Source organism: Aplidium turbinatum, chromosome 17 (assembly GCF_918807975.1).
Source record: "Aplidium turbinatum chromosome 17, kaAplTurb1.1, whole genome shotgun sequence".
Lineage (NCBI taxonomy): Eukaryota > Metazoa > Chordata > Ascidiacea > Aplousobranchia > Polyclinidae > Aplidium > Aplidium turbinatum.
In genome coordinates this window covers 21,147,419-21,167,822 of record NC_137488.1, presented here as the reverse complement: position 1 = coordinate 21,167,822, position 20,404 = coordinate 21,147,419, and the positions used below count along the sequence as shown (strand labels likewise).

At 39.4% G+C, this 20,404-nt stretch overlaps 3 protein-coding genes across 3 annotated transcripts; 1 reads left to right on the top strand and 2 right to left on the bottom strand.

Annotated features, from left to right (window-relative positions):
* The first annotated feature begins 6,775 nt into the window (after positions 1-6,775).
* Positions 6,776-8,144, top strand: LOC145786772 (calmodulin-lysine N-methyltransferase-like). Its single transcript, XM_082598509.1, has 2 exons — positions 6,776-7,157; positions 7,442-8,144. Exons 1-2 carry the CDS (start codon positions 6,846-6,848, stop codon positions 8,057-8,059), a joined length of 930 nt encoding a protein of 309 aa, XP_082454635.1. The 5' UTR covers positions 6,776-6,845; the 3' UTR covers positions 8,060-8,144.
* A 1,731-nt stretch (positions 8,145-9,875) lies between these two features.
* On the bottom strand, positions 9,876-11,083 carry LOC145786309 (polyisoprenoid diphosphate/phosphate phosphohydrolase PLPP6-like). Its single transcript, XM_082597947.1, has 2 exons — positions 10,960-11,083; positions 9,876-10,501 (listed from the first exon to the last, which is right to left on the bottom strand). The coding sequence occupies exons 1-2, from the start codon at positions 11,081-11,083 to the stop codon at positions 9,876-9,878; spliced, it is 750 nt and encodes a 249-aa protein (XP_082454073.1).
* Positions 11,084-12,209: 1,126 nt separating this feature from the next.
* LOC145786649 (polyisoprenoid diphosphate/phosphate phosphohydrolase PLPP6-like) lies at positions 12,210-20,083 on the bottom strand. The gene is made up of 2 exons (XM_082598344.1): positions 19,931-20,083; positions 12,210-13,169 (listed from the first exon to the last, which is right to left on the bottom strand). Exons 1-2 carry the CDS (start codon positions 19,953-19,955, stop codon positions 12,562-12,564), a joined length of 633 nt encoding a protein of 210 aa, XP_082454470.1. The 5' UTR covers positions 19,956-20,083; the 3' UTR covers positions 12,210-12,561.
* Positions 20,084-20,404: the final 321 nt, after the last annotated feature.

Below are 20,404 nucleotides of genomic sequence, written 5' to 3'. Positions count from 1 at the left end.
GTGAACTGCCTAAAATAACACACCACCCAATTGACTGACCAAAAACATACTGATACTGACTTTTTGTTTTAGCACTGAGCTGTTGATTTTAAGGAAGCTGAGTGTGATTAGAATTGTTCAAGCAATGCACATGCGGAAGATGCACAATGCTACAAAGACGTAAAACTATGTATATCAAGCCCTACTAAGTGGTACAAATACTAAGGCAAAGCTTAAATTCTAGCCAGCCTTTCAAATTCCTAACTAACACAGATTTCACAGCGGCAATGAGACGCAAGGAAACTAGGGATGGTAGAAGTAGGAGATTGCTCACTCAAAAGTAAGGTGGACAACTGGAGGGTCACAGTGTTATGACAAAATTTGACGCAACTACACTTTGAGGTCTACTGCCAGATGTCGCATACTCAGGTGCAGTTTATATGATCTGTCCACGTGTGTACAAAGTATACCGTATATCGCCAAAATAAATGTAGGAAATATTTGATATCATGTTTATTTAATAGTACTCAAGTCATGATAATGCAGGGGTAGACTTCACGCAACACCAGTAACAGTAGGTAGCCTCACACTGCTGCAGTAAGGTTCTGCAGATTTGCTAGCACCCAAAATTTTAACCAAATATAGCAATTCATTTGATGAGAATAAATTTATCTGAAAGCAAAGTAAACGTTGTGCAGTTCTGCTAATTTTTGAACTTCTTAGTAACCCTCCAGCTGTCCATTTCGCAAGAAAAATCAGTAAAGTGAGTCGTCCCGGTATTCCACTGTCCCTAAAGGAAACGTAAGAAAATCTGCATGCGCTACAACTTCTACATAGCCTATAACACCTGTACCTTTGTCATGATAAGAAAAGCATACTTTTAAAAGGAAAAAATACCATATTATAACTTATAAGGATTATAATAGGCTACTGATTGGAAAATAAAACGCAGTGGCTATTTAACCGGAGCCGGTCTTTGAATCTGAAACACTATTTGACCGGTCATGACGTCACTATATAGGCACTTCTTTTTTTTCTCATTCAAAGCAAAAGATGAAAAAAGTGCCTATATAAGTTCTAAATTCGACAAATATGTTCAACTAATTGGGTGGCGCGTAGGATACGTCTCGGGTTGTTGTTCCAGAGGGAATGAGTTCGATACTACGCGGAATCGTGTTTTTTTTTTTTTTTAATTTTGATTAAATCTTGACCCGAAGTGACTCAATCGTTAGGCTGTTGCATTTTTGTGGTCAATTTTTAATTTCAGAAGCCTACAGCCCAATTTTTTATGCTTTTCAACCATGAGCAAGGTAGTAGGTACGAAGGGCGTAACCGTCGGGCGAAGCCCGAAGGCGTGCTGCCGAAGGCAACACTTTCAGCGGGGGTCTGGGGGGCTTCCTCCAAAAATTTTTGAAAAACACTTCCAATTTGGTGCGCTCTGAGAGCATTTCCAAAACAAAACTCTGTAAAATTGTGCTTTTCCCATGTCGTGATCATAGGCTACATTCATTTAATGTTTAGAAGTCATGAACAATCTTAATTTTAACGTTGCAGGACCAAAATCCAGTGTTAGACATGGAATAATAGTTGTCTAAATATTTAATTCGTCATGAATGTTCATTCTCAGATATTCAGTTAGGCCTACACTACAAACACTAACACTTAGGCTTAGGCCTAAACATTACAACCGCAAGCAATTTGTACAAAAAGCTGGATAAGTTTGCCTCCTGCGTAGAAAAGCTTGAACAAACTAAATATTGCATCCGCACCTGAACGTTCATTGGCGAAGTAACGTTATATCAACGCTGTAAAAAGGGCAAAGGCATGACTATGAAAGCTAGTAGGCTAAAGCACATGGCAAACAGACATCAAAAAACAGCAACAATCTTTTCGCCTTTATGATGCTGTGCTGTGTACCGTGACGAGAGACCATTCTGTGCGTTTGACGAGATGGTCTAGCCATTGTACGCATTGACGTCACTGGGAAAGCAACTCTAACCATAACACATCTGATTGGCTAAGCAGCTGGTGACGTTTTGCAAAACGAGTGAGGATTGGATAAAACGAAGGCGTTTTTTGACGTTTTTGGACGTGGGGAAAGCAACTTGGAAAGTTTGGAAACCTACTGTTACTAGAAGAAGAAAGAACTTGGAAACCTACTGTTACTTGGAAAGTTGCTTTCCCTGGAGCCTCAGTGATTGTTTCTGACAGAAGAGTTTGCGTTAATTGGCATTTATAGGCAAGACATGCGGTTTGGTGAGGACTTAGACTACTCACACTTTTACTTTTATATCTTTGTAGACTTTTATTTTTATTTTTTTTTTCCTGCCTTCAATCGCACTGCAGTATATAACCTGGTGAAATTTTATTTTGTATGTTATTCGCTCTGAGGATGCGCATTGTCATGGTGCGCGAAACGTCAGTGAAGCAATAAACCATCTTGTTTGTTGTTAATTTTACTTTCAATTTCATCAGATGAACGTAGCAACTAGTGCTAGAAACGATAATTGTCCTCTGATGAACACCCAAACTTTTCACTACTCACAAGCGTTACGAGTAATTCTAGTCACGAACACAGTAAGTTTCAAGTTAAAATAGACGTGATAAAAATAATAAGAAGTTAAACCTAGAATTCAGTCATTATATTTTGCATAGTTTTCGCTCAGGTAAGCACTGCTTTCCTTGCTTTCCCTCACCGATCGTCACTGATGAACGAGAAAGGTAGCAAAACCTTGAAAAGTTTAAAACGTGCCTGAAGATTGGCCTTTTTACGGCCAACTTTGTCAAATTTGGCCTTTTTTGAAATGGTTTGGCCGACAAAATTTTGTTTGGCCTTTTGGCTTTTTTTTGGCCTTTTTTTAATTTTCTGATTGCCACCATCATTCTGTTTAGATTTTCTATGAAAACTGCAAGAAAAAATACTCAGGCAATAGGTGTTGTGCTAGAGAGAGGCACGTTGGCAGCCCACTGTGGTGCCACTGCCATGACATAAAAAATGATAGGAAATAGGACCGTAACAGGTTCTGTTTGATATGATTATGAATAATAACAAAAAAACTATATTGTTGCAGTTTAAAATATATTAGCACTTTTGTCTTATACTTTGGTATTGTTTGTTTTTGTTTTATTATCTTTATCCTGCATTGCGGAAAAGCGGACTTCAGCGCTATGCATCGGTGTACGCCTTCCGACGTACACCTGACCCAGGCTGCCGCCGACGGCAATGTCTGTTTCCGGTTGTCTACTCTACTTATTACTGAAATTTGGTACTACCCATTACTCGAAATCGATCACTGGGTAGAGGCAATTATCGTAAAGTTTCTTGCCCAGAGAAACAACAGCAAGTGCGGGTGGCTGGAGTCGAACATGCAGGCTCTCGACTGCGAGCCAAACGCGCTAACCAGTTCAGTTCAGTTGTTTTTATTTCTGACCATCATATCAAAACAATACACGTCAACATAGCAAAGGTCGAGAAAAAGGTAGAAGCGACAAAACGCGAACGTTAAAACGTGCTTGAGACCGAAGTAAGTTATTGATTTGAAAGAAATTTGGCACGGTCGCAACACCTTCAGAAAAATTTAAGATATAAAGGGAAAATAAAAAAAGAATAAAGGGAAAATAAAAAAAGAATAAAGGGAAAATAAAAACCACTCGGCAACTGCTGCCGACACTCGGCAACTGCTGCCTGGTAGATCTGTACTTCAGCTAAACTTTTATATAAGATGCCGCCTAAAAAGTGGAAGACCAGTTATGACAGTGGCTATAGGCAGGGGCGACGGAACGATTTTTGACTGGAGGCCCAGGATTATGAAAAAGGGGCACTTTTGTAGCTGAAAGGCCAATTTTTTTTTTTAAGTTTCAAAATAAAGCGATAATGTTCATCTATCAGCTCATTATCGAGTAATGTTACAAGTGTCAGTATACAAAGAACAATGGCACGGAAGGGCATCATGCTAATGTTATAATGATGTCACCGACTGTGATACAGAATTTTGTGTCGTGAATATTATTTTGAGGCAAAAATGAAAAATTATAATTAGGCTAAAAGCGAATAGCAGAAATTGTTATATTGCAAAATGTGCAGTAGTTAACATGACCTCAAAAGGGCATCATTGCTTCCCTGCCCTCCATCATCAAGCTCCCGGTGCGGACACCCCTGGCCGTAGGTATAATTCCAATTGGGATAAAACGTATTTTTGGGTGAAGAAAGCTGCAGGTAGACCGGAAAATGCTTATTGCAGGCTTTGGCACATTTCTATAGCACCAAAAGCGAGTAATGTTCCTGTTTATCTACATGTTCGCTTCAGCAAAGAAAAATAAATTGAATTGAATCTTTCGAGTCATGAAAAATATAAGAAGCACAAAAAAACCCCCAGATAATTTGCAGATGCTGGGTGTGAGTGGCTTATAATGTAGGTTTCTTCGTTCTGCAAATGATCTAATAACTTTTGAATAATTTTACCAAAAAATCTTTGCTGATGATGTTACTGAATCTTTTCTTGTGCATGTTTGCAAATCTTTGATGATATGTGATAATTACTGCTTTCAAACTGGGTTATTTGCCTCACAAATACTGTTACAATGCTTATTTTATCTTGTTTGAGTTTAGCTTTTTTTTAGCCTTTTTTTCTAACTATGGCCTATTTTTTGGTGAGTTGGCCTTTTTTGAAAATTAAAGTCTGGCAACTCTGGGCCTGAAGGGAAAATCATGTAGTAGGCTATATATCCGGAATGGCCCGTTTCGGTGAGTCCGATCCCTTAACGGGGAATTTTTTCATTTTTTTTTTTAAATTATCGGGTACCGTAGCCTAATTATCATTGCCGTTTTAGGGTTTGGGTTAGAGGTTAGGAACTCACCGAATCGGACTCACCAAATAGTAGCAGACCCATATATATCAGTAGTTAGCATGGCCACAAAACCCAAAAAACAAATAGCAAAAAATAAAACAAAAACAGAAATAAGCACACATGTAGTAATAAATGACAGCCTTATGAAAAGTGTTGTGAATTTGCCAGTTCCAATATTGATGTGGATTGTGGATGAGCAGTTATAATAATAGAATGGAGAAAGAAAACCGTTTCTGTGTGGTCCAGGAGAGCATAGTGTTGAGCTCTTTCTATGGTCAGACTGCACATCACACAGTAGCATAAGACAATTAAGGTTTGAGATCCAGTTGTTTCTTGTCCTGGTGGGTGATGGAATGGATGAGCTGGTAGATAATGATGTCCTGATGGTGTTGATGAAGCTCACATCCCCTTTGGCGACGTGTCACGTGTCGTAAACAAATCAAAAAAGAGGAAAGTTTTGGATACCGTAAAACAAGGAAGTGGCTATTTTTCCACACTTAATGCCATGGTTACAATCAGGTATTGCCAGAGTTAGGATTAAAGTTAGGAAGGGTTAAGGTAAGGGTTAGAGTTAGGAATAAGATTGGGGTTTTGATCTTTGCCCAAGACTAAAAAAAATTTCCAAAATACAAGTTTTTGTTTTAAACAGCTTTAAACTTTTCACCAATTAGGGCAGAATTCCTTATCTGGCAACACTATTGAGGCTATTATTACACTATATAGTGTAAATATAGCCACAGCCTAAAAACAAAAGATTTAACAAATGTATTACCATATCTGTAGCCTTGCTTATGCCTAGACTAGGGATGGTAGAAGTGGGGGATTGCTCACTCAAAAAGAAGGTGGGCAACTGGAGGGTCACAGTGTTGACAAAATTTGTTGCAACTACAGCTTGAGATCTACCGCGATATGTCGCATACCCAGGTGCAGCGTATGTGATCTGGCTGCATGTGTACAAAGTGTGTATTGCCAAAATAAATGTATGAAAATATGTGATATCATGTTTATGTAGTACTATGCTAGTCATGATAAGGCAGCAATAGATTTTACGCTACAGTGGTAACAGTAGTTAGCCTCACACTGCTGTAGCAAGGTTCTGTCGATGCTCTAGCATCCCAAACCTCATGCAAAATATAGCGTTTTATTTGATAAAAAATTAAAAATCAACTTAATTAAAAGCAAACAAAACTGATTGAATTTCTGCCAACTTTTTAATTTTGCAATGACCCTTCAGCTGTCCATATCGCAAGAAAAATCAATTAAAAGCGAGTTGTCCCGGTATTCCACTGTCCCTAGCTTAGACCTATACAACATGTAGAAAAAATCGAGTGAGATTCGAAATCACATTCGCTGTATGTAATGTTATAGGATACCATCAGAATGACAATACAACAATTTTAAGTAGGTGGTATATTGCAAAAAAACGATGCAAAGTTGTTGCAGATGTCAACCACCGTACAATTGAACCAACTAAATGCTAATTTGGAGTCCCATTTTGACATTAAGGTTTTAGTAGAAAATTTATTGTTGCGCAATCCCATTTTATTACAAATAGCTCAAAAATGTAGAAAATGCTGCAGCTGTGAATGATATATGATATACAAGTGAAAAATGGATGAAACCATTGCATAAACTAGTAGGGTCATGTTCAGCTTTTCAATGTCTTTATTTATACTTATGGTTGTTTTATTTGCATTCATCAAATGCTGGCATATGCACACCATTCTAATCTTTTAACATCATTTATTCAAGAGGTAGTTTTGCTGTAATTGTATCGTCTGCATTTTTACTGCCTCCTACCACCAAAAATGTCTAATTCTTTTTTGAAAGTTTAGTTGTTCAGGTAAAGTTTGAAATTGGGGACATTCAAACTGGCTGCGTTTGTCTCATGTAGTTCTTATGTTTAATTGAGTATAATATGTAATATGTATCCATAGAATAACAGAGAAAAAAGTATAAATATTGAATTCATATGTAGATTACAAATGTAAAACAATTTCAAATATTTCTTTGCTTGCATGATGGCTTCCACAAGTGAAACAAACATAGCAAGCAAGCCTCGGAGTCGTGCAAGGTGGGACATGTTGCGAAGTGCGGTTGTTGATAAAAAGGTGATCAGCAGTGGAGACCATAGGATTGTAAAATCAAAACGTCAATTTGACACTTTTGAATTGTTTATACGTAAGCAATGCAACTGCCTCAACAAGCAGGAAAAGCGTCTCACAACCAGATACAGCAATGAATGCAACTGGTTTTCGTACACTTGTAAAGACATTACTCGTTGCAAGGATGTTTGGATACAACATCCTACTTCAAGAATAACAATTGAGGTAAACTCATGCTAAAAAAGTAAATAATCTTAATAAATTTTATGTATTTTAATACTGTATTCGATTAGAGTGAGGTTGGTAAACTGTATTCTTGAACTTCTTGCATGAACGTTTCTCCAAAAACAGTTTAACATTGTAAGACCAAGGTTAATGTTTTTTGAAATGATCAATTAATCAAGTGAAGGTATTTGCTCATTTTAATCCAGCAAAACTGTTTCAATAAGTGAAAATGAAGCACGATATGTTTAATTGAATAATTTTAATGAAAACATGTTTACATTTAGGAACTTTCGAATTTCAACAACACGGGGAATGTTTGTATTTGGCCAGCTGAGGAGGTTCTTGCCTATTACTGTTGTCTACATGTGGACAAGTTCTCGTTCAAGTCGGTAGTGGAACTCGGTGGGGGAAGTTCTTGTCTTGCTGGCCTGTGCATTGCCCTCAATGGCAAGTCCCCACAGAAGGTTTTGCTCACCGATGGAAACCCGACATGCATCGATTCCATCCGCAAAACCATCAATATGAACTTCAGAGACTCGAAAAGCGTCAGTATCTCGGCAACCCTTCTGCGCTGGGACGATATTAGCACCTTCAGGAAATACGCGAGTGCTTTTGATTTCGTGGTTTGCGCGGACTGTCTGTTTTTCGATAAAGATCGGGAACATTTAGCGGGCGCTATCCACTATTTATTGAAACCGGGAGGTGTCGCGCTTGTGTTCGCGCCACGTCGCGGCAAAACAATGGCTCAGTTTGTGGCGATTTGCGAGAGCAAGTTTTCTCAGGTATCAGAGTCCAATCATTACTGCCACCTCATCTCAAACAGACACCAGGTAGAGCTAGAAACCAACAAGTGCTACGACCCAGACATTCACTTCCCGCTACTTGTGGAACTGACCAAGTGACAATTCTTAACTTTTTGTTCAAATTCATTTGTTCTCATATAACTTGTTTATTTAAATACATTATTTTTTATGCAATATAAATTGCCGGCAACAATCACCGGCTCGTGTGCATTTTCCACACCAGTGCTACATGAAGTTTGCTTCTTGCTGACAGTAGTTTACAGATGAATCACTGCAGCTGGGGTCAGTCGCGTACGTGAAGAATGTTTCGTCATGTGTCCGAGACGAAAAATATACCGGCTACAACAAGTGATAGCCTGGTACCGGATACAACAAGTGATAACTGACAACCCACCAGTAGCCTACGCAGTAGAGATACTTTTGGAATTGGGATAATTTTTGGAAGTACGTTAACTTAGTTTTTTTTTTAATAAAAAGTGTCTTGATGGTACCGGTCCCAAATGTTCCTCTCAACCGCCCTGCTAAACTCAAACGTCAATGAATGGCAAAGGTTGTATAATCGTGAAGAGTTCAAGACATGCATAAACAAAACAAGTGTACGGCACAAAGTGCCTGCAACTGGCACAGCTACAAAATTGTACATAGGCTTGATCGACGTTTTGGAGTAATTATAAAAATGCAATAAATTTCAACTTGAAGGTTGCCTAACTAGCCTACTGTAGCTAACTGACTGTAAGCATCAAGAAAAACGCAACGATTAAAAGCAATAGTGTGGGAAACAAGCAGACGGAAAACAAATTACATTGGTAAAAGGCTACCTTCAAGAAGTTGAAATGTATTGCATTTTTATAAATATTTTCAGATTCCTGATGTGGGATTAAGTTAAGCTGAAAACGTTCGACTGTTAAAACTATTTGTAAATATGTAAAATGTTTTGGAGTGAAGTTCCCAGGCGTTGTTGCAGGCGGGTTGCTCGCTGAAGTGCAAACCATCGTTGATTGGTTGACAGAGTCGGGAATTATGCGAAGTTACTTGCGCACATTTCAATGAATTTTCACGACCCAAAATATGTTTGGTAGCGACCAACAGTAAGCTAGATGTTAAATTGCTGAATTAATTGGTAGCCCACTCAAGTGACAAATCATTATTTTTCGTTTGAAGGCGTGAAAGTCAGTGTGGAAAAGGACTTTGGTTGTTAGCCTAATGCTTCTGTTTCTAAACAAAATATGTTATTGTTTAACACGGGCTACGATATTGCCAAATCATGGTCCGTGACCTACTCGACTTGCGTCATCGATACGTGAGCTAATTAGTTAGCAGTTTGGACTAAGTAGAAAATGTTTGTAGCAAACACACGAACACGACATTTGTAAATACCGCAGTAGTCAAATAGTGCTTTGTGCGAGGGTTCTCTTTTTTGCATCATAAATATTTAAAACCAAACAGCGCAACAGGATTCATTCAACATCTGTATTTAAAATAGAGGTAGGTTGAGGATGATTAGTTGTCGAGAAGTCGCCAGTTCGATTCTACTTGAAAGCACATGACTGTGTCGTGGATAGTCTCCAGTGACGTAGCTACTTGAAGGGGGAAGCGAAGATTTGTTCCCCGTTCACTTTATCTGAGATGGTTAAGATAAAAAAGTTCACCGTAACATCGTTATTTTATTTTAGCGCGACTCGATTGTGGCGCTCTATTGGATCACAATCGACGAAGGGAATTGGCGGAAATGCAAGCTATCAATCAAATGAACTTGACAAGAGAAACAACTCAAAAGAAAGTTGTAACCGCGTAAGAAAAACTGGGTTGCCAAATGTTTTAGTTTTAGAGTTGTGGGTAAAGAACTGGTAGAGTTTAACACTCAACAATTAGTTGATTAACTCATGAAAACAAACAATGTACAGCAAACAGCACGTTATAACCGGCCCGTCACCATAGACAAGACATTACTGTCAAAACTCTTCCAATTCACCCAAAATGTATTTTCACGCCCATAATTTTGCAAATGCCCCAATATAAAACCCATTATGACGTCAGACACGTGGTGGCGACCAAGCACTACACGGGATGTCCCAACGCAAAATGGCCAAGACGCTATTAGTGCCTTCACTATAAAACCAGTTTTAATATGGAAGCGGTCAAGAGCGATTTGCATAAAAGCGGTTACCATAGCAGAGCGGCAGGCATGTCCAGATGGAAACGAATATCCGTCGACGGATACCGTAAAGAACATGTCGGATTTGTTATAAGCAGGCCGAGAACGACGGAAGATTATCTTCAGAAGGATGATCACCATAAGATCAATGACCAAGGCAATGAAAAGATTCAGAAAGAATTCCTTCTCTGTGATGGTGGTTGATTGGTAAAGTCCAAGCAAGACTCCACAAAACCAGGGTATTCCGTGGCCGGATATTTCCAGGAACTTCATGACAGGGCGGAAAGTTTCCGAACCAGAACATAATGCCAACTTTCTTGAGCAGAATAAGTCAATGGCGTAGAGTGACTTGCATACAATGCCACTCCAGTGAGGATTGGACTCCTCTGAAAAGACAACAGCAACTTCAGTAGAGAAGGATGTTATTTATGCTTATTGCATTCTGAACCAAGTCTTACGCACAACCTTTGAAAATTCAACAAACTAATATGGTGCAATATATTGAGTTTCGCTTTTAGCAACACGATCTTTGCAAATGTAGCCTACAAACGACCTGTTTTAGACTGATGCTACGAGTGCGCTGCCGCTGTGGTGTAGCCGCCGCTGAATGGAGAGCAGTCCTTAGAATACGTTGCTCCAGCCACACCCCGAGAGTCGAACCAGCGCCGCTTGATCTTGAATCTTCCTCCTTCACGAAGTCCCACCAACTGAGCTATCGTGGTAGTGATAGTAGTCGTTGTGGTAATGTGTCATACTCATAGCACATGTCTAGAGAACTGTGTTCCGAAAGCCAATGCAAACCGCTACTATCACAGCATTAGGGTAAAACCAGTTTGAACCTCACCTGAGTCTCCAACGAGCATTGCCACATTGCGAAGAAAACTTGATCTTGACGGGACACGGAGATATTTGGAAAGGAAACAAAATGTTCGTATGAGGTTATTCCAATATTGCTTCAAATCCAACATCGCTCAGGAAAACATTCTTGTGATAAACCATTGACTTGTTATGCCTTACTGGCGAGACAGGTATCAATGCAAAATAACGAGTAGATGCCAAACCATCTGTTAATTTCTTGGTCAGTTTCAAACTACAGTATAGACAGTTTGCTTCATTAAAGGATTAGACAACTAAGTTTTCTTGTTTAAGTGGACTACCAACATGACAACCGTCTATAAGGTTGTTACCCCTGACGCCTGCGTGTCGGAAGAATGTGTTCTTGTCTTCGCTTAGACAACGGATTATGCTGCAACACAACCGGCAGGTGGAACCACGGATCAATGGTCGGCTCAAAAACCAATTATTTTTTAAGAAGCTTCGTAGTTTCGTGCAATCTCAACGCTGAATAGATTCTGTCGTTTCAGGTCGATGATCTGCCCATGAATTGAAACCTGCTTTGTACGCTAATGTGACCGATGACGTCATTGTAAAACAACGTTTGTTCGCTTTTATTTCATTTAATTAAGTAATCAAGCCAGGTAGATGGTTCCTGCCACACGTTTATCAAGCTCACAGAAGGCTACTACAGTACTTCAACTTGCATGCAACGGGATATATATTAATCTTTCACACAAACACAATCTCACAAATTGCATAAAACAAGCAAATCAGAAAAACTACATCGGCAAAGCATAACTGTAAGTTTGTAACAAGCACTGCGCCAGAATTAAGCGCAATTCGTCCAGACGATTGACATTCTTAACTGGGATAGAGGATCTCCACACAACTTCCTAAAGCAATGACACTCAATGATTTCAACCTTCTCGCGTCTGTCAACAACTGACCAGCTCCTATGGGGAGCTATTCCCTTCGTTCTTACGTGCATTGGAATATGTTCAACATCACTAATCCACATGACAGCGACGGGTTGTGGCCTTTACACTTTGCAAGTGAAGGACATCATAAACAGGGCGACCTTTTTATAGTAGCCACTTGGTTCGGTGGGCCACGCGTCGATTGTCTGAACAGCAGGTCGCGTGGAGTGCAGTGCGACAGAAATAACACGAAGAACCCCAAATCAACGAATATACGCATTTCATGAGTAAAAAACATGTACAGCCTCAACTAAAATTGCTTGAAATGAGATACAGGAAAGAAACAAAATCAATTTATCATACGTGAAGTGGCTACTTGCTGGCGATTCCACGAAATTATTGATTTTATGACTTGAAGCTTATCCGATCAGGTAGAGTCTTTTCCAAGTCAGCAGTTGTGACTGAGCAAGCGACAACTGAGCTAGCAACATTTCAGCAAGCAGTTTAACCAGCCATGACCAAATCAGTCTGAACTGAAAAAGTAAATCTCATTTGCTGACTTGGACAGTAGCTGAAATTTACTTGACTGAGTTGTCGCATGCCGAGCAGGTAACCAGGTGTTGCCAAGCACATCGTGTCATCGCTAAGTCGATTTGAGTAATGAAAACAAATTCGGAAATACACTTAAATCGTCAACTTTCCGAAATAATCGACAAGACATAATTATCAAAATCTAACCAATTCAACCAAAGCGTCTGGATAAGCCAATAATACTGCAGGTACCCCACTACAAAGCCCACTATGACGTCAGAAACGTGATGGCGGCCGAGCACTACTCGGGATGTCCCGACGCAAAACGCCCAAGCCATTATCAGCGCCTTCACTACAAGGCCAGATTTAATATGATGAAACATGAAAGCGGATAGCATGACAGCACGAGTCGCATGTCCAGATGGAAACGAATATCCGTCGACGGATACCGTAAAGAACATGTCGGATTTGTTATAAGCAGGCCGAGAACGACGGAAGATTATCTTCAAAAGGATGATCACCATCAGATCAATGACCAAGGCAATGAAAAGATTCAGGAAGAATTCCTTCTCTGTGATGGTGGTTGATTGGTAAAGTCCGAGCAGGACTCCACAAAACCAGGGTATTCCGTGACAGGATATCTCCAGGAACTTCATGACAGGGCGGAAAGTTTCTGAACCGGAACATAATGCCAACTTTCTTGAGCAGGATAAGTCAATGGCGTAGAGTGACTTGCATACAATGCGACTCCAGTGAGGATTGGACTCCTCTGAAAACACAACGGCAAATTCAATAATTTGATGAGCAATTGAGACACCCTGACAAAATCATTGAAGCAAAAGTCTGAAAACAATCTTCCCTCAAACATAGGCCAGTGTAGTTAGTCCTTAGCACAAAGCTGCGTTAGTCATTCTTAAAAAGGACGAGAGTATTCTGTCGCTGCCGACCTTTTGCAGAGGCATCTCACCGCAAGACTACTTTGCACGAATTCTACTTCATCCATTGAGCATATCTTACTTTTTACAGAGATTTTTGTTTACCAAAGTTTAATTCTTGTCACACTGTTTTTCAATAGTCTAGTTGGTTTATGTTCAAGGGTGGCTTATATTTTTAGATAGGTAAACAAAAATTTTGTTACCATAAAATTTTAAAAACATAACAGGCCTCGAAATTCGTTTTTGTTGACGGCGGACGAACGTGTCCGGTCTGAGCAGCTATCTCGGCGGACAAATTAAGTCTCACGGCGGACACACCAGTTTTAGCGTCGATCGTCATGCTTAATCACTTTATCTTGATAATTCTTCACCATTTGAGAACTATAGCTACGGTTTAGAAGGCTTGTTAAAATTGCAGTGAAGTCACTCTGAAAGGCTTTTATCAGACCAACGACCTGCGCTTGAAGAGCCCAAAGCGCCCTAAAGCGTCGTGTGGCTTTTTGCGTCACAATGCTCTGGGCACGAATCGGAAAACTTCTACACTAACGCTACTATTTTCTGCTGTGCAAGTTTCACTAGGCTTTTTATTTAAGTTTATTTTTGCGTGTCATGTGAGCGAAAGTGAATTTTCCCTAGGCCTTTTCTTTACTGTAATATCAAAGCTTAAAAAATTTTGTAACCAACCTTGCCTTGTCAATATTACTCGGAGATCAAAGCCAGAGATTGTGACGTAAGACGTGAACTAAGTTGCGCGTGAATAGTGTAGAAGTACCGTACTCCCATCGATTTTTGGCGACAAATTCACCTTTGTTACGCTGATTCAATGTCATCAATCGTTGAAGCAACGTAAAAATCGAAAGTTTTCCTGATTGAATGGAAACTAAGGGTTACGATACAATATTCACATTTTCTAGATGCGTGCTAGAATGCGAGGGAAATTATATTCTCGCAACAATTGTTCGTGGTATGCAATGACGATTTGTATCGCTAGTTCATGTGTTCTTTCTCGGCGGACAAATATGACCGATCTAGATGGTACTTCCCGCGGACATCACATGCTGTGACGGCGGACATGACCGCCGTGAATTTCGAGGCCTGCATAAGCATTAAGCAACCGACCGGTGTTGGAGAAGTTTTAAAATTACTCTGTTGCTGTTTTCTAAAATAGATCAACAGATCTCTAATGTCCCCGGAAGCATTAATTCGATTAGTTAGGTGAATAAAACAGTCTACCTCTAAACTGTGTGTGAGATCTGCTCAATACATGAACGAAGTAGAATGCGCACCAAGTAGTCTCACAGTGCCATGTCTCTGCAAAAGGTCGGTCGCTACAGAACGACGTGTACCCTTTTTCACACTACAAACTTTAAATGCATGAATCCACAATGAAATCACCAGAATGATATAAATTTAAATGGATGTTTAACGGCAGTTAACTTCATGATGAAAGTGAACTGGCACAACGGTGTTTGCAAAACCAGTACTATTATGTTTTTGTGCATGGATATTGCCGGAATGGCCCGTTTCGGTGAGTCCAATCCCTTAATGGGGGATTTTTTCAATTTTTTTTTAAAATTATTGGGTACCGTAGCCTAATTATCATTGCCGTTTTAGGGTTAGGGGTTAAAGCAACGGTGGGAAAACTGCGGCTCGCGAGCCGCATGCGGCTCTTCAACATAAATTTTGTGGCTCTTGTATTGAATCGTAATATTACAAAAAAATTAAGATTATAATTTATAAATGTATCTCGGACTGTCAACCAAGCAGTGGCGTATCTAGGATATAGCAGGTATGGCTCGAGCCATGGGCGCCACATTGATAGGGGCGCAAAAATCGGTTGGTATTAATTAAAATTTGTGACTTAGCCTGCACTTTCGTCAAAATCTAATTTGCAGCCAATACAACACAAAGATCAAACAAGGGTCTCTCTTTTGCTGTAGCCATTGTTACACAATGGAATTGTGACTTTGCAAAAGCAACATTGTGCTTCTACTGGCTCATTTTGCATTCAGTCAGCAACAATTGGAAGTTTAGTAAAGTCGCTACAAGCAGCGATTAGTTGAAGCTTAGAAGTAGTACCAGAACTTAATTATTTATTTTTACAAGACATTATAACTTTGTAAAATCAAAACATCGTGCGACAAATGGAAGAATTATTTCGCACAGCATTAACAACTTATCGTCCAAATTTTCAGAGATTAGTGAGTCAAGTATATAACTCATATGGATAAACAATCATTGTGTTTTTATTGCTGTTATGTTATGTCAACTGATTTAGCGACTCGCTGGTGTTTATGGTTTATCCGCGAGCAGCTTTTTCTTTGAACAAGTTTGCCCACCCCTGGGTTAGAGGTTAGGAACTCACCAAATCGGACTCACCGAATAGTAGCAGACCCGAATATTGCATAATGCAAAGGGTTGTAAAATTCCCGGGAATTTTCAGAGCCGAAACTTTCCATGAAAATTTTAGGAATTAACGGGAATTTTGGGAAACTTTCAAAACAATCTTAATTTGATGTTGAAACAGGAAAATAATGGCCTTATACTGTTTAGAATAAAAGTACTATGTATAACTAAAATACTTAAGAACATACAAACACATGGTTTAGTTTAATAACTCCAAAAATGAATCATTCATCACCAATCTGTTTTTTTACAAAGAAAAACAATACTGAGTTAGTTACAAAGTCGTTGTTTTAGTTGCTGCCGGTCAGCATCTCCTCCTGCTCGGCTTCTTCAGATGATGTTCTAATGACTGTGGCAGCGTCATCGACTTCAGAGTCAACTTCAACTTGAGTTGACTTGTCTTCACAGGGCTCAAACAATGCCAAGTTTGACCTAACTGATACTAGCTTTTCCGGGTCTGCTACTATTCGGTGAGTCCGATTCGGTGAGTCTGATTCGGTGAGTTACTAACTTCTAACCCCTAACCCAAACCCCCGGTCCACGACATTAAGGCGCGAACAAAACGGCGCGAGACAAAAAGGCGCAGAAGAAACGGCGCGGAGACAAAAAGGCGCAGAGGCAAAACGGCGCAGACAAAACGGCGCCAAAGTCAACGTAACAAGCTCAGAACCTTTTCCTTATTTTTTTCACATGTTTTGGTCAATTCCTCTTTGTCATGAGTTGCCAAGGGTGGTGGGGGGGGGGACTTGTATACCAGCTCCAAGAATCCTTATTCACACATACATATGCGCCGACTTCCGGGGGGGCCGGGGGCGGCACCCCCGTAAATTTATAGTTGAGGGGCAAGAAAAATGTTTACTACAAGTGTTATTTCAAAGATAAAACAATTCGCGAAAGAGATTTACATCATTTTAACGGACATAAAGAATGCCGAAAGCGAAAAATAGCCTACGCTGCTTTTGCCCGCAAAACAGCAGCTGATCGCATGGCTTTGTCATAGGTTATGGAAATTTCAAAGTATAGATGGTAGAGTAACTTTCGCTGCTGGAATAGTCACGTAACTCTTCACTGCAATATTAAGTGAACCAGCTAAATTAGACGCGCTATTTTCAACGAGGTCTTCCCGCTGTGATATCAATTATGATTCAACAGAACGCATTGTTTTGTTCGCAATGTGTGAGAATTAAATCGAAAACCGATAAAAGAAAAGGTGTTTAATGGTCTTGGTCGCAGATATTGCCTGCATTAACGACGCCTCTCGCCTCTTACCGCTATTATCACCAAGCCAACTGACACCATTTTTTTATGCGGCCGCTAAGGTTTGACATCGACTTCAACGATCATGCAATGTTACGTAATAAGAACGTTTATATCCTACACGCAAAAATAAAAAAATTATCTCTTAAAACAGCTCTTTCCGCTGTTTTGTCTCGTGAGCTTTGCATATTGCTTAATATGTGCATAAGGTTTAGAATTGACAAGAAATCATTAAATTTGAAAATTAAGTTTGAATTACTGCAAATAAACGTATTCAAAACTTTGACTTCTGCCGACGCCATTACACCCTCCGTAATCTACGTCGGCAATGATTTCGCCCCAGCAAAAATTTTGAAAACTGCCGAGCTGGACACAACAGCTTGTCACGTGTTAAGTTGAACCTGTCTTTTTGAGGTGAAAATCACTTGCGAACATCTCGATTTATACTCGAGTATATACGATATTCGATAAAAGACTATAAAGAGTAAAGACTTTTGATAAAAAACAGAAAACACTTCGTCGTTGTTAGCGCTTTGAAAATATGTAATTAGCAAAACGAGCGAAACGAGGTTAATAAAACTGATAGCGGGTTTCCACTCTGCTTGAGATCATGATTTTTTTGCGATTTATTTCGATAACTTCACTGTCTTGATCGTTGTTATTCACTCGCACGAAAAGGAAATGAATTATCGGCTTGTTTTCCAACTGTTCCAATTATGAGCTAACAATATCAAAATTTTTACGACAAGGCGTACTGCATGCGTAAAAACTAATCGTTTCAAGCAGCGGTTCTAATAAATTCGGTTTGCGACCTAGGTGTCAATATAAACAAGACACTAAGCTTAATCAAAGACTATTTTAATTGAGTAAAATAGCCTTATGGTTATGACGTCATCACCTTTCTCGCCCCCCAAGGTTTTTTGAAAAGTCGGCGCCTATGCACACAAACTTTCGTTATGGTTGCAGAGTATTATCGTTCTATACATTGACTTTGGCGCCGTTTTGTCTGCGCCGTTTTGTCTCTGCGCCTTTTTGTCTCTGCGCCTTTTTGTCTCGCGCCGTTTTGTTCGCGCCTTAATGTCCTGCTTCGCCAAACCCCTAACCCTAAAACGGCAATGATAATTAGGCTATAGTACCCGATAAATTAAAAAAAAAATTGAAAAAATCCCCCGCTAAGGGATCGGACTAACCGAATCGGACTCACCGAAACGGGCCATTCCGAACTTTTCCGCCCTTTCATTTGCGAGCCTATTGCGGACCTTGGTGTGAGTGTTCCCAAATATGATCAGTATTTTTTTTAAATATTGAAAAAGTATGCATAAGCCTCATTCTTAATTAACACCAAATTAATGTTTATAATAATTAAAAAAATAAGAAATGCTTAAGATAGGTCTTTGATATTTTTTTCTAGTTAATAAAATATTTAACAAATGTTTTAAACATAATAAACGCCAAATGAAAATTTCCAATATTCCCGGGTCCTTCAAAATTCCTGGAAAGTTTCCAAAATTCCCGGAAACTTTCCACCCCTTTATAACCCTAATAATGCAGCACCGCTTTTACTTTCTGCTTGGTTGGCAGTACAAGCCAGCACTCAATAATTTTGAAATAATGATGTTTACATAAAAAATGGGACGTTTCTGGCAGAATGACACAATGACAAAATTCAATACGGTATTTATTATTCAAAAAAATGGACCTCAAACGGAACTTTTTTTTCAAACTTGGAGTAACTTGAGTCCCTAGTTCTGTATGCATCATGTGTCATCATAAGAGTAAAACTAACCTCGCATTCACAGTCAACAAATTCATAACAAATATATGAATTGTCAAGTTCAATCCTATGCCAGGGTTCGATCTTAACGCTAGTCCGCTAGCCAATGGCTAGTGAAAATTTGCGCGGACTAGTAGAAATGTTGCAGTACTAGTCCGATTTGGCTAGTGAAAATATTCGCCGATGTCACCGTTCACCGTGAAAAGTTTTGGTTTACAAAATGGCGATTGGCGACGTCACTCTGAAATACTGCAAAAATTTGCTTGCCAGAGACGAGATTGCACGAAGAAGGCTACAAAGTCGGTCAACTGAGCACATGACTACTTTTTTCTCACAACCTCGCTAGACACGACACGTGGTAGTAGTGAGCATGCCAGCACGAAGAAGCCGGCATCCCAGCAAGCAGCAGTTAGCGAAATTAACGTTTTTTTGTTGATATTGTGATCAAATGCTGATTCAATGTTACTACAAGTGTCTAACGCTCAGACAAGTGAAAAGTCAGTAAGCTGGCCAAGCTAGTGAAAAATCGTGCGGGCTAGTGAAAACGGGGAGCAACTAGTCCGGTGGGCTAGTGAAAAAAAAAGTCAAGATCGACCCCTGTATGCTACTATCGGGATAGGTGAAGCAAGCAGGAGTCAGTGTCTTCCCAACCAGGAAGATTAAGCTTTTTCTCATATCTCTTCAGTGGTTTGCATGACAAGACCATGGTGCTCTATGTTCAACCCTACACTGCTGTTGGCCACTCACACAGTTTACCGGCCAGTCAAATAAGGCTGTGGCCAGTAACATGTATAATGCTTGGAGCCCTTGCAATGAGCTTGTAGGCAGCTGAATTGATATGAATGACGTCTTTATTGCATAAGTGAAAACAAAAAGTTACATAATTTTAAACTTATTTCTTGAAAAAATATGGTTATATACTTCAACATACTCCTACCAGGTAAAAAAAATTAATGTATATAATACAAATACTTTTGGTTTTGTGATCATCTGGTTCTTACAACAAATTTTTGAAGAAATTATTGATGTGAAAAACATCAGAAGTTTGATGTCAAAATAAAAATACTGCATCAATCATTTCAAGCGTATGAGGAGTTTAATTTAGAATAACAGACGCCTATGCTATTTCAAAAGCAAAAATGCCACCACATGTCTTACCTGCTTTCTTGTCTTTCATAGTCATACAATAAGAGTAACTTGCTTTGTATTTGAGTAAAAGTTGGTGTTGATCTAATTCAACTAAATCCTCTACATTGGTGGCTGTTTAATCATTGCAAATGTATTTAAATTGCCACATGACTTAAAATCAGAAATTCTGTGAAAATAAACGTGTGCAGGATTTGTTATGTTCAGTGTAGCAGACACTTTTACTTGCAACTGCCAACAAGTAGCGGAGATAAAGAATAACAAACTTACATAATTGTGGTGCTGAGGTCACATGGATAGATATGACCAACAGGGAGGACCTCCCAGTTAAATTTGTCTTTGCAAAACATACTAGGATAGTGATTGGTGGCTGACTAGATGACCGCTTATGGTCTTTTGCTACCATCCTGATTGCGCCATAAACTAAACAAAAGCTATAAGTTACAAAGCATTGTTTTTACTTTTTATTTACTCTGCTTGTTTGTT

Excerpts from the sequence above, each read along its gene's own strand:
- LOC145786772 (XM_082598509.1), top strand. The coding sequence starts at position 6,846 with ATGATGGCTTCCACAAGTGAAACAAACATAGCAAGCAAGCCTCGGAGT. Across the intron at positions 7,158-7,441 it reads CTTCAAGAATAACAATTGAG|GAACTTTCGAATTTCAACAA; the intron begins GTAAACTCATGC and ends GTTTACATTTAG.
- LOC145786309 (XM_082597947.1), bottom strand. The coding sequence starts at position 11,083 with ATGTTGGATTTGAAGCAATATTGGAATAACCTCATACGAACATTTTGT. Across the intron at positions 10,502-10,959 it reads AATGCTCGTTGGAGACTCAG|AGGAGTCCAATCCTCACTGG; the intron begins GTGAGGTTCAAA and ends TTGTCTTTTCAG.
- LOC145786649 (XM_082598344.1), bottom strand. The coding sequence starts at position 19,955 with ATGACTATGAAAGACAAGAAAGCAG. Across the intron at positions 13,170-19,930 it reads TATGAAAGACAAGAAAGCAG|AGGAGTCCAATCCTCACTGG; the intron begins GTAAGACATGTG and ends TTGTGTTTTCAG.